The 12,557-nt window shown below is 35.6% G+C and overlaps 1 protein-coding gene across 7 annotated transcripts in view; it reads right to left on the reverse strand.

Moving 5' to 3' along the window:
• Positions 1–12,557, reverse strand: part of dop (microtubule-associated serine/threonine (MAST) protein kinase dop) — a 677,535-nt gene that overhangs the window by 381,161 nt on the left and 283,817 nt on the right. For 6 of the 7 annotated variants that reach the window (XM_090390876.1, XM_090390874.1, XM_090390878.1 and 3 more), the window contains one exon: positions 10,965–10,994. The exons of the other annotated variant lie outside the window; for it this stretch is intronic. In XM_090390876.1, coding sequence (XP_090247002.1) covers positions 10,965–10,994 — 30 coding nt within the window. The remainder of the gene's footprint in view (positions 1–10,964; positions 10,995–12,557) is intronic. 7 annotated transcript variants of the gene reach the window in all.

Here is a 12,557-nt window from a genome sequence, read left to right on the forward strand (position 1 = left end):
TCCCATATAGTCAAGAAACCACAGAACTTTTAGCTGAATAATATATTCAAATTTTGTATGGTATTTGATATCATTCTTCTAAATGAATTTAACTGTAAAAATCAGAGTGAGAAATGTTTTCTTCAGCTCATATTACATAATTCTAGAATGGCCATATAGTTGTATTTTAATCAAAATGTAAGTTCGATATACAGTAAAACCCCGAAGTTACGTGGTAGGTGGGACCAACAAAAAGCATGCAAGTCGAATTTGAATAACTCTGGGTATAATTTTGCATATAATTTATATATACAAACATACAATTGGGACCAAAGGTTTACAAACACCTATATTTTTTAAGAAATATAATCATAATTGTAGTTTTTTCGTACATAAAAAAAGAAAGTTATTTTGATGTCGATGGTTTCATAAAATCTAATAGATTCGTCTGATGGCATAATGTCTTTTTCTTGTCATGCAAAATTTCTTCATAGCAAGCTAATGATTTTATTTATTCACTGCCTTGTGGCTACAATTCATTCCTCGTTAGAATCTATGTCCTCCAAAATCTGTAAACCTTTCTTTTATGATTGTTCTTACTGTGGATTCCTGTAGATCGAACTTCTTTGCTAGCTCACAAAATTTCATTCCGCCTTCAAAATCCTTAATAACGTTGAGTTTTGTTTCCAAAGTCAATGTTTTTCTTTTCTTGCTAGCTGTAGAAGAATCGGACTTGCTTCTTTTGGATGACATTATTATTTTTTATGTGATAAAGTTTTAATCAAAAATATAACATTAAACAATCGCAAGGTTTGTAGACTATAAAAATCGTGTATGAATGGAGACTGCGTGAAACACGTCAGTGCTTGTTCACAGCATGTCCGACACTGGCAAATGCGGCTGGTGCCTGAAAGATACAACTAGTGGTGAGGCGTGGAGCGAGACGGGAATACGTATATATAAGAAACCGCATAACTCTGGATTCGCATAAGTCGGGGTATGACTGTATTCATTTTGGAAATTATGGACTTTGCAACCGTGTTATAAATAACTATTTTTAATTTCCTGATGTTTCGACCTTCATATCAAGGTCGTCGTCTGGAGTATATACAAATATACAAGGACAAGCCGAGTTACATTTCACACAGTAAGCTAAAGAAACAATGATTTGATCACCGGTTATTCTACTGGCATGACCTCTAGTGAAAAAAATAAATAAAATAAAAATACAGATAAAATAAAAAATTAATTAAATATTTAGAAACTACATCAAAGCTAAATTCCATTTAAGATAACATGGAAGAAACATTCTTTCATACTGATAGTTTTCTTACAGTAACAACGATGTCCTATTTTTTAACATGACAGTTGTTACATTAGATTTAAGATTCCGGATTATCTACAGTCCTGTTTATAGTAAGCTCTTAGGAAGAAAGGTTCTGTGGGTAGAATATGTGCCTTCCATATGCTTGGAATTTTTAAACCATCATTATTGTTCAGATTGGGGTGGTTGATAAGAATCTCACAGGCTTCCTTAAATTTGAATTCATACCATGTTTTGGTGTGATATAAACAACTAGTGCTTTTCCAGTCAATTCTATGTAAAGTGTTCAGGGCATAATCAGAAAGGCCAGCTTCACCATAGTTAGCATATTTAATGTGTCGTTTATGTTCCTTTTGTCTGATCAGAATTGTGCGTACTGTTTCCCCTATGTATGGTAGATTACAGGTGCAATAAATATGGTATACTCCAGGGTGGGCCAGCAGAGGGAGTGGGTCTTTGGATGAGTTGAGTAAACTTTTTAATTTTGCAGGAGGTTTAATGGTGGCTTTGAAATTAAAAATAGTTATTTATAACACGGTTGTAAAGTCCATAATTTCCAAAATGAATGCTGATCACCGTTGTTACACCCTGATACCTTCACTACGTGGAATTTTCAGTTATCATGGTGTAACATGAAAATAAAATAAAATAAAACCCCTGTATAAAAACTAACAGATGAATTATTTAAAAGAAAGAAAAATATTCTTGCATCCAAGTAAAATATATAACAAAAAGTGTTTGTTGAAATAAATAATAAAAGAAGGAATAGATTACAGTTGTGATAAAAAAAAAAAAAAAAAATTTAGCTAAGTAAGACAGAAAGGATTAGTCATAAGAAATTGTATGTGAGAGGCTAGAGATTAAAATATTAAATAAATTCTTAAAAATTTGGAAGGGGGATTAATTTAGAGGCTAGCAAAAATAAAAAACAATAGACTATCACCCAGGGTCAATTCCTGGATTTGAGACATCGTCACGGGCTCGCCGACCAAAAGATGTTTGGCAGAAAAACGCCACCCTAATTGGTCGGTGAAGTCGAATCAAGTAAGGGGCGGAGAAAAGAAATTAAAGAAGGTGCCATTAGAAGTCAAGGTATAAAAGGGTTAACCCCCCCCCCAGGGCTTTTTTCCTGGATAGTTTCTTCGCAAGCTCCTTCGTATAGGTTTTCACATGATTTTCCTGAGTGGCGGGATTGGAGTTAATCTCCGTCACAACAAGGAAACAAAAGTGAGCGGGATTTCGATTCCATATTTCCTATGGTAAGAAACGAGGAATGCCATTTAGCTAAAGGAAAGAAAGTATTATGCATTATCCATGTGTTTCATCATCCAGTGACAACTACGAAAAAAGGAAATCTGTAAAGAAGTCGGCGTCCACGTAGTGAGTTTCACAGCCATGTTATAGATGATCCTAAAGTGTGTTCTTAATTCAAGTACGAAAAGTAAAGATTGCATAAGCACAGTTTAATGCCAAAAGAACTTAGAAGTGACCGATTATAGGAGAGATCATACCAGGATAGTTCAATCGAAAACAGGAAGAGGCCAATATAGAAAACTCAAGAGAAAAAGGTACTGTAAAAATCTCGTGTTAACTGAAAATCGTCTGTAATTGTACTCATTATTCTATTACTGAACTGTTGAAGAGATTAAGGAAATTTATACTACGACTTTAGTACAAGACTGATTATACTGAGAGTATGCTTGTTTAATATTAATTATATAGGTATTCATGTGTCCTGAGAATTATGCATGTCTATTGTAATGTAACGTATAGGAAAGTTTTAAATGTCAAAGTTATGTGTTAGTACAGTGAAAGGATAATTTAATCTACATAGTTTTAGATGGTTAAATAGAGTGAGTTGATCATATATGTCCAGGTGCTACAGCATATAGCATATTCAGACTAATATAGGGTTAACTAATGTGTTAATTAGATCTGGGATTATACATATGATTGTATGAGTTGAATTTGTTATGGCAGCATGATTGCAATACCCATATAGGATCAGAGCCAAATTACTTGTGATAAGCTAATGTTATTTTGTAAATGTTTTCTTAGTGTTGAATTGAATTATATTACAAATTGAATTGTACCATACTAATGAGTTTAATAAACCTTTGTTCATTGATAAAACAGTTGTCTGAAATTGCTGCCCAATGCACCACTTGAAAAACGTACGAACCTATTCATGCGGGAAATTAATGTGTTAAAAAAAAAACGAGATAAAGTGTCACGACTGCAATATTGTTTCACATTCAGACATATTTTAGTAATTGCTCCTTGTTTTTGTATTTAATATCCAAACTAAATGTCCCAAAACGCACAGTATAATATATATATTAGGGACACTAAGGGGAGACATAGCTTAAATATTTGTATTTTGGGGTGATATCTCGTGCACAGATAATAGTTGAACATAGATAAGCAGAATTTAACTAGAAAGAATAATAATCATAAATTGGGACACAACACCGTGCAACACTAAAAGAAAGGAATAAGTTAGATATATAGAATATTTAGAAATTATTTTTTTTTCTTAATTGATATTCTACAAAAAATATGAATGTCACATCTCCTTAGAGAGATAAAGGGAATTACTAAATATGCATAATTGTATCTACTGTATATATTTATGCTCATAGTAAATATTTTATTTTTTTTATATTTGAGCTTCATTCTCTGGAATTTACAATATAGTGATCTTTGAAGTCAATATACCATCATAGGTATGAATCTGAAATATTCTAAACAATCACTAAAATAATAATAAAATTATATATAAATATTATCTTACTCTCTACTACTGACTATCAACTAAAAGGTTGGATATAGACAAAGTAGGGTTAACTGAACAGTATGTTAATGTACAGCACACAGGAATTTGAATAATGTGAGGGATGTTCAAGGCAAAAAATAGCACCAAAACGAAATAGGATGCTGAATTTTTTGGAGGCTGAGAAAGCTGTCAAAACTACACATTTGTGTCATAAGAGTCAGAAAAATGATATTTGAGTAGCATGTGTATGAAATTTGATTTTTGTAAGGGGAGGTCATCATTGATATTTAGGAGGAGGAGGAAAGATTAAAAAAAATGCATCCTGAGGTACATGCTCTTATATTTACATGATGTCTGGAGAAAGAAAATCATTCCCTGTGATATGCAATGAGTAGCCAGAGAGAGAAAGCTGGCAATCAATTACAAAGGACAATAAAAAGCTCATGACATCTACATCTTCTTAGTACAAGATCACTGATGCCAGAGCTGGTCAACTGCTTTGGAAATGTCAGGAATAGCTATTGCTTGCATTTTCCTCAATCTGTCTTTCCATAAAAAAAAATGCTACTTGTGAAAGGTTTGCAATGTAATCTATAACACATTTAACATCTGAGTAGGATAAAGATTATATAATCTGGGAAACTGTTCAAGAGATCAAAAACAGATTTCAGATACAGTAAGCAAGGTAATGTGTTAACACTAGCAATGAAATTGTCTATCACCTAAAGAATTTCATAAACAATAATGGAATTTGAATTCACGGCCTGATGGTTGGACAATGTATGGAGTAGTCAGTATACTCTTGGAATCACTCTAGAGGCATGTGTTATACACACACACACACATATATGTGAGGATGGTCTGAAAAGTTCTTGGCCTCGACCACAGATGACAACACTATCGGCAATTTTTTTTTTCTAAGTTGGTAGATCTGTCATAAGTATTAATGTGAAATTGCAAGTCATTCTACCAAGTAGTTTGTTTTATACAGCTGTCTGAAATGGACATTTTCCAATTTTGTCCATTTCCCCTGAAATGGACAAAATTGAGTATCGTGCAAGCTTGTAAAATAAGATTTAACACCAAAAGAAATTCATTCGAAGTTGATAAAAGTTTGTGGGCACTCTTCTCCTTCTTTTTCGACAATTAAGAAATGGCCTGCCGAGTTAAACGTGGCCTTACCAGCCTTGAAGATGAACCACGTGAAGGACGTCCATAAAGTGTAACAACACCAGAAATCACTGTCAAGTGCACGATATTATTATTATTGTTGTTCCGGGAAACTCCAAGGAGTCGACAGACTCATCGAGGGCGGCCCTAACATCATGTCAAGAACAACTATTCAACATTCACACAGTATCTATCATACCTTGCCTTGAACTCATTCATGGTCGTAGCACCCACAACAGACTCTGGAAGCTTATTCCACTCATTCACAACTCTCCAAGTAAAAAATCCTAGCTCTAACACCCTTGTCAACCACGCTCTTGCCCAGCTTCCATGCATGGCCCCTAGTCCTCCCACCACCAGTCATATTTTCAAAAATATCTTCTGGATCAATCTTATAAAAACCCTTCAGTAATTTGAATGTCTCAATCATATCACCCCTCCTTCGCCTATCATCCAGTTTCTGCAACCCACAAATCCTCAACCTATTCTCATAAGGTTCATTCCACAGACCTACTATCATCTTGGTCACTCGTCTCTGGACCCTCTCCACTTCCTCCCCATCACGAAGAAACCCTGGTGCCCATAACTGGGCACAGAAGTCCAGGTGGGGTCTTACCAAGGCTCGATACAGAGGAACAACAACAACTTGTTTGTCTCTGCATGTTAAAGTATTTTTCAGAAGCCAAGTGATTTGGTGAGCTGTTTTAGTCACTTTTGCAATGTGCCCCCTAAACTTCAACTCCCTATCCACCAACACTCCCAAATCAATAGACTCATCAATCTCCTGGAGTACGGTTCCACCAATGCGATATACTGCTGCTATTCTTTTCACCCCAAAGTGCATAACCTTACACTTTGCCACATTAAATTGACATTCATTTTTCCTAGCCCAGTCCTCCAAACCATCCAAATCATCCTGTAAAATTTTGACATCCTGTGCACTCACAATTGTTCTACCCAACTTTGCATCATCAGCAAACAAGTGAACACTTCCTCTCAAATCCTTTCCAATATCATTGATGAACAAATTGAAAAGCAGTGGTCCAAGAACAGAGCTCTGCGGCACTCCACTAGTCACAAGATGTCTTTTAGACTCCACTCCTGAATAAACCACTCTCTGGTATCTGTCCTTCAACCACCCTCCTATCCATCTCACCAACCCTATATCTATCCCCATCTGCTCCAGTTTACTGATTAGGGTTCCATGTGGTATCCTATCAAAGGCCTTGGCAGGGTCCAGTAGTATCTCTGTAAACCCATTACCCCTATCCAGTTCAGCCGTCACGTTATAAAACGTGAGCAAGTTACTGAGGCATGATCTACCCTTCACAAAACCATGTTGTCCCCCATACAATATCCCATTTTCATCTATCCAATCCTGTATTCTTTTCTTGACTAATTTCTCTAAGACCTTGACAATGATTCCTGATATGCTAATCGGTCGGTAATTTACGACAGCAGTCTTGGAACCACCTTTATGCAGTGGAACTATTTTCCCCTCTTTCCACCCGCTCGGGACTAATCCAGACCCGAGACTCAAATTAAACAAAACGGTCAAGGGTACTGACAAATCTTTAGCTGCTTCTCATACAACACGTACTGGTATACCATCCAATCCCACAGATGTATTGACATTGAGGTTATGCAATAGACTACTCACCTCCACTTCATTAACCACAATTCCCGTATAATCTACTGGTTTATTCGTTTCTGCAATGTCACCACCTGGATGATATACTCTTGCAAAGTGCTCACTCAGTAACTCAACTATCTCAACTGATTCAGTTACCTCCCTACCATCGGCATTCTTTAAAATCATTCTGCCATGTACATTTTTCCTTTTACTTGCTACATATCTAAAAAACTGTTTAGGATTCTCTTTAGCCTGCATGGCCAATGTTCTTTCGTAATCCTTTTTTGCTTTTCTTACCATACTCGTCACCCTTCTGGCCTGCGCTTTATACCGTTCATGTGCCTGCCGGTCACCTTTCTCCTTAAATTCCCTCCATAGTTGTTTCTTTTTTTGCAGCTCAAGCTTAATGGTGTTATTCATCCATTTAACCCCTACTTGATTTATTATTCGGACTCTAGGTATACAGTCAGCCATTGCTTCATGCAAGCACTTCTTAACTACCTCCCAGGCACTATCAACTTCTAGTCCTTGCAGTTGTACATGCCATGGCACTGAACCAATCAAACTCCTAAGCTTGTCATACTTTCCAGCCCAATAATTCCACATGTACACTGTCTTAATTGAAAATTCTACACCTTTAGCCACCTCCCAAGTCAAGACCCTATGATCACTCTCACCGATTGGTGGCAATGTGGTCATATTTGTTACAGCCAAATCCTCAGATGTAATTACTAGGTCAAGCACTCTCTGACCCCTAGTATTTTCCATTACATGCTGTCGCAGATAGTTATCCCTTAATAACCGCATAAAATCCAATTCCTTCCTTCCGTGTGTCCTCTCCTCACTCCAATCAATGCGACCATAGTTGAAATCTCCCATAATAATCACCCTCCTTCCACTCATTTCTTCTATTTGCTTGTGCATACTGTCACCACCATCTTTTCCATCACCTGGTCTATAGCAGCACCCAATTGTATATTTAGTTCTGCTAGCCACAATCTCACACCAAATGGCCTCAAATGTGCTCTTTTCTCTATCCTACAATTCAACTTCTATTCTCCTTGGCTGTAGCTCATCAGCTATCATCAACAATACTCCTCCCCCCATTTTATTCTCTCTGTCATTCCTGAACACACTATACCCATCACATTCAATCCCGCTGGCTATATCATCTACAGTCAGCCATGTCTCACTAATACCAATAACCTGTGGTCTGGAAGTGCCAACCATGGCCAAAAACTCTTCCTTCTTGTTCCTAATACTCCTAGTATTAGTGTACATGAATTTAAGACCCCCATTAGCCCCAACCCTACCTTGATGCCTTATATTAACTATCCCACTCTGATTTGTTGTCCTTATTTGCTCTGGCATATTATATTCATTCTTACATTCAACTGCCTCCCTAAGGACTGTATATCTACTCTCCCCCCTGCCCTTAACAAATCTAGTTTTCCTGAATTGGCACATCCACTACATTCAGCAACACTTTCTCAAGTCTTCTTACATCGTAACCATTCAAACGCTAGCCATCCATCTTATACAGATCCTTTCGCCCATCAAACTCACTCCACACATCCACAAATTCCACACCACTTGTCATACATAACCCACGCATAAAGTCATTTGCAATTATGGCCCTACTTTTAAACATTTCACTGTCACACCGTACCAAAAGACTAATCATTCTAACTCTCTCACTCTTTTCTTTTGCTACCTCAAACAATTCATTCAGATCTTCTATCATTTCCATTTTATCTCCTTTCAAATCATTCGTACCTGCCACAACAATCATTTCTTTCACCCTTTCCTTTTGCTCTCTAATAGACTCAGTTACATCCTTTATGGTCGCACCAGGTTGGTACGATTTTGTCAAATCCTCTACTAACACACCTCGTACTAAAGAGTCTCCATACAGCACTCTATCCTTCATTTTGTTCATGTTCACATTCATACGTCTATTTTTCCTGTCTTACCTTTTATTATTGGTTGGTTCATTCAGTCGACTTTTGTTCATGCACTCTAGCTGCTGTTTTGCCCTTTCTATCGCACCATTCAACAACGCGATCTCACTCAATGCATCTATCTCATCTTTTTTATTCTCTGAGAAATCATTAATACTATCATTCACACTTTCTATATTCACACTCTCACAATTCTCATGTACAACCTTGCCGTTTCTTGTCATATCCCTAATATGGTATTGGATGACCAGCGAGTCGAAGTGCGTGAAATTGCTGAGACTATAGGCATTTCAAAAGAACATGTAGGATATATTTTGCATGAACAATTGCAAATGAAAAAGCTTTGCGCAAGATGGGTGCAGCGCTTACTCACAGCAGATCAAAAACACATTCGCATGAAAATCTCTGAACAGTGCTTGGAGCATTTTAACAAGAATAAAACTGATATTGTGCATCAATTTATCATTATGGATGAGACTTGGATTCACCATTACACACCAGAATCTAAACAGCAGTCAAAAAAGTATACAGAAGCCGGTTGTTCAGCACTAAAGAAGACAAAGTCAGTTCCATCAGCAGGAAAGGTCATGGCATCGGTGTTTTGGAATGCTAAAGGCATTTTGTTTATTAATAATCTTGAAAAGGGTAAAACAATAACCGCGGAATATTATTCCGATCTTTTTAACCAGACTAGATGAAAAAATTTGTGAAAAAAGACCCAATTTACAGAAGGAAAAAATCATCTTTCATCAGGACAATGCACCTGCCCACAAAGGTGTTTTGGCAATGGGAAAATTAAGAGATCTGCACTATGAATTGTTGGAACATCCACCTAATTCCCCAAATTTGGCTCCCTCCGACTTCTATCTCTTCCTAAAATTAAAAATCTTCCTCGCTGGTCAGCAGTTTACTTCGAATGAAGAGGTGATTGCAGCTGTAGAGGGGTATCTTACTGAGAACGACTACAGGGACAAGATAATGGCACTGGAGCATTGCTGGGATAAATGTATTAGTCTAAATGTATTTAAATTATGTTGAAAAATAAAAATAATGTTGAAATTATAAATTCGTTTTTTCATTGTTAGCCGAGAACTTTTCAGACCATCCTCATATATCTATCCATCTATCCTATAGCTCAAGCATCAGACTCCATATTGGCAATTTCTAATTAGCTGATGACTTTCTAAGTAGCAGAAAGTAGTGATGAGTTTCTAAGCACTAGAAAGAAAATGAGTTTGTGATTACACAAAAGCAGTATGTACTAATACATAAAGGGGGAAAAGGAAAAAAAAATTATGAAATGCAAACACATTATATTACACGTCTTTGCATATGAGGGGTTAGTGACAGTACTAACTAATACAAAAAATGCACTAATAAATTTTAGTTATTACTAAAAATGATTATGTACCTGCTAGTAAAGTTTATATAATACATGTTAATCAGTGTATACTATTTTTGAGATCAAAAGTACATTTTGATCTCAAAAGTAGTATACACTGATTAACATGTATTAACTGATTAACATGTATATATTGAAGCTTGTATTTCAATGTATTACATATACATCACAGTAATTGTACTGTCTATCTGACCTTCAAAACAATGACCCTTCAATTAATCAACCCTTTCAAACAACTTCCGGTGAAGTCCATGTAACTGTACTTTAATTATCTGTGTATATATATCAGATTACTATATATAATTTGTAACTTAACTGAATCAAAGGAATAACACAACGATAAGACACTACAAAATCAAAAATTCTTCACTTTGGCTGTATAATTGAATCTATAATATGAATCATATAAAGCACTACCTTATAACAGAAGGCAAAATATGAAATGTGATTACATTTTTTGAAAGATATTGATAAAAGTCATTGAAATATGCAAAAATCATGTTTATAATAAATTTTATTTTAAAATAGGAAATAACTAATTAGAAGTATTATAACTCAGCTTAAAAATATTCTGTTTTTTATCCTAAATCTCGTATATCCAAAACTGTACTCCTAGAAAATTAAGCACTGCCATTTATCTTAACAGCACACAGCTTAACAAATTACAACACAATACAGAACAAAACAACAATACAGCAATAGCAAAAATTGAACCTTACTCAAGTGGAGCAAGACACAGCCAGGCCAAGCTAGGCAACATGGAAAGGGACAGAAAGAAAAAAAGAAAAAAAAAGGAAAAAAATATCACTTTCAATTATCCTAAAAGTTTTATTCAAACATTTAATAGCTTATGCCTAATCAATATAACTGTAAAATGACTCTTTTCTAACTACACACACTCTTAAAAATAAAAAAAATAAAAATAAATAAATAAATGAAAATTAAAGTTGCAACTATCAGCACCAAATTCATTTTAGTATCTTAAGCATTACAAGAAAATTGAAAAGGTAACAAATATCTACAACATCAATCTAGACTGCAGATTCTTTACATAATTAAAAAAATTATAATAAACTCATTTCAAGAAGCTCTTCTAAACACCCTCAAATAGCAATGATTAATATTAGTGACAGATATGAATAATAAACTAATTATCTATAAACAGGGGAAAAAAAGAACAATTACTATATAAATATTCCATAATTCATAGTAATGTATAAGAACAAATGCTTTCCAATAGGAAAATCAAGGTTCATCTAAATTCACAAAAAAGCATAACATTTATTCTGTAGGATGGATTTCAGCAAGGATCTGTCCTCACTTCAGCTTTATTCAACCTGTGCTTGTGCACAGGTTGAATAAAGCAACATCCCTCCAATAGCTAGTCAAAAGTTCATCTATGTTGAGATAACATAGTATCACCACCTTTCAAGGCCTTAAGGAAACACTGAGCAAAGATATGAGCTCACTACAAAATTCCTTTGAAAGCTTGAGACTATCTCCTAATCCCATCAAAACTGTTGTTTCTGCTTCCTACCTAAATAACCATGAGACTCATAGAAAACTAAAAATAAACTTCTGTAACAGGACTCAAATCCATGAAAGTAATTCTTGTTACCTTGTTTCATACTTGACTGTAGTCTGACTTACTGAAAACAATTGGAAAAACTAAGTTTAGAGATACCTGCCAGGAACAACTTGGGATTAGCATGCCTCAACTCTTAGAACAACAGCCCTGGCTCTGGTCTTCCCTGTTGTGGAGTATTGTTCACCAGTTTGGAGCCAAACTCACCACATGACTCTCTCATCAACAGCTTAACATAACAGTGAGAACTATCTCTGATACCTTAAGATCTATTAATCTCCTATGGTTACCTGTTCTTTACTATATCACTCCTCCATGCTTTAAAAGAGAAGAGGCTACTATCAAATAAAGAAAAATCAGAAATAAAATGTACCTTCCTATAAAAGATATTCCACAACCTTACTTCCAGATCTCCAATATGGCTAGTGGAAGTACCAGATAATGGTCAACAAGACTGGTGGGGAAGATTCTGGAATGAACTACAAAGAATCTGATTACAGATCCAACTATCAATCCTCCAGGATTCAATCCTATAAAAGATATTCCACAACCTTACTTCCAGATCTCCAATATGGCTAGTGGAAGTACCAGATAATGGTCAACAAGACTGGTGGGGAAGATTCTGGAATGAACTACAAAGAATCTGATTACAGATCCAACTATCAATCCTCCAGGATTCAATCTAACTCGACACCTCTGAAGCCAGCTAAATAGATTTAAGACCAGA

This window comes from Typopeltis vanoorti, chromosome 3 (genome assembly GCF_054136105.1).
Source record: "Typopeltis vanoorti isolate ZY-2024b chromosome 3, IOZ_Tvanoo_1.0, whole genome shotgun sequence".
In the NCBI taxonomy this organism is placed as follows: Eukaryota; Metazoa; Arthropoda; class Arachnida; order Uropygi; family Thelyphonidae; genus Typopeltis; species Typopeltis vanoorti.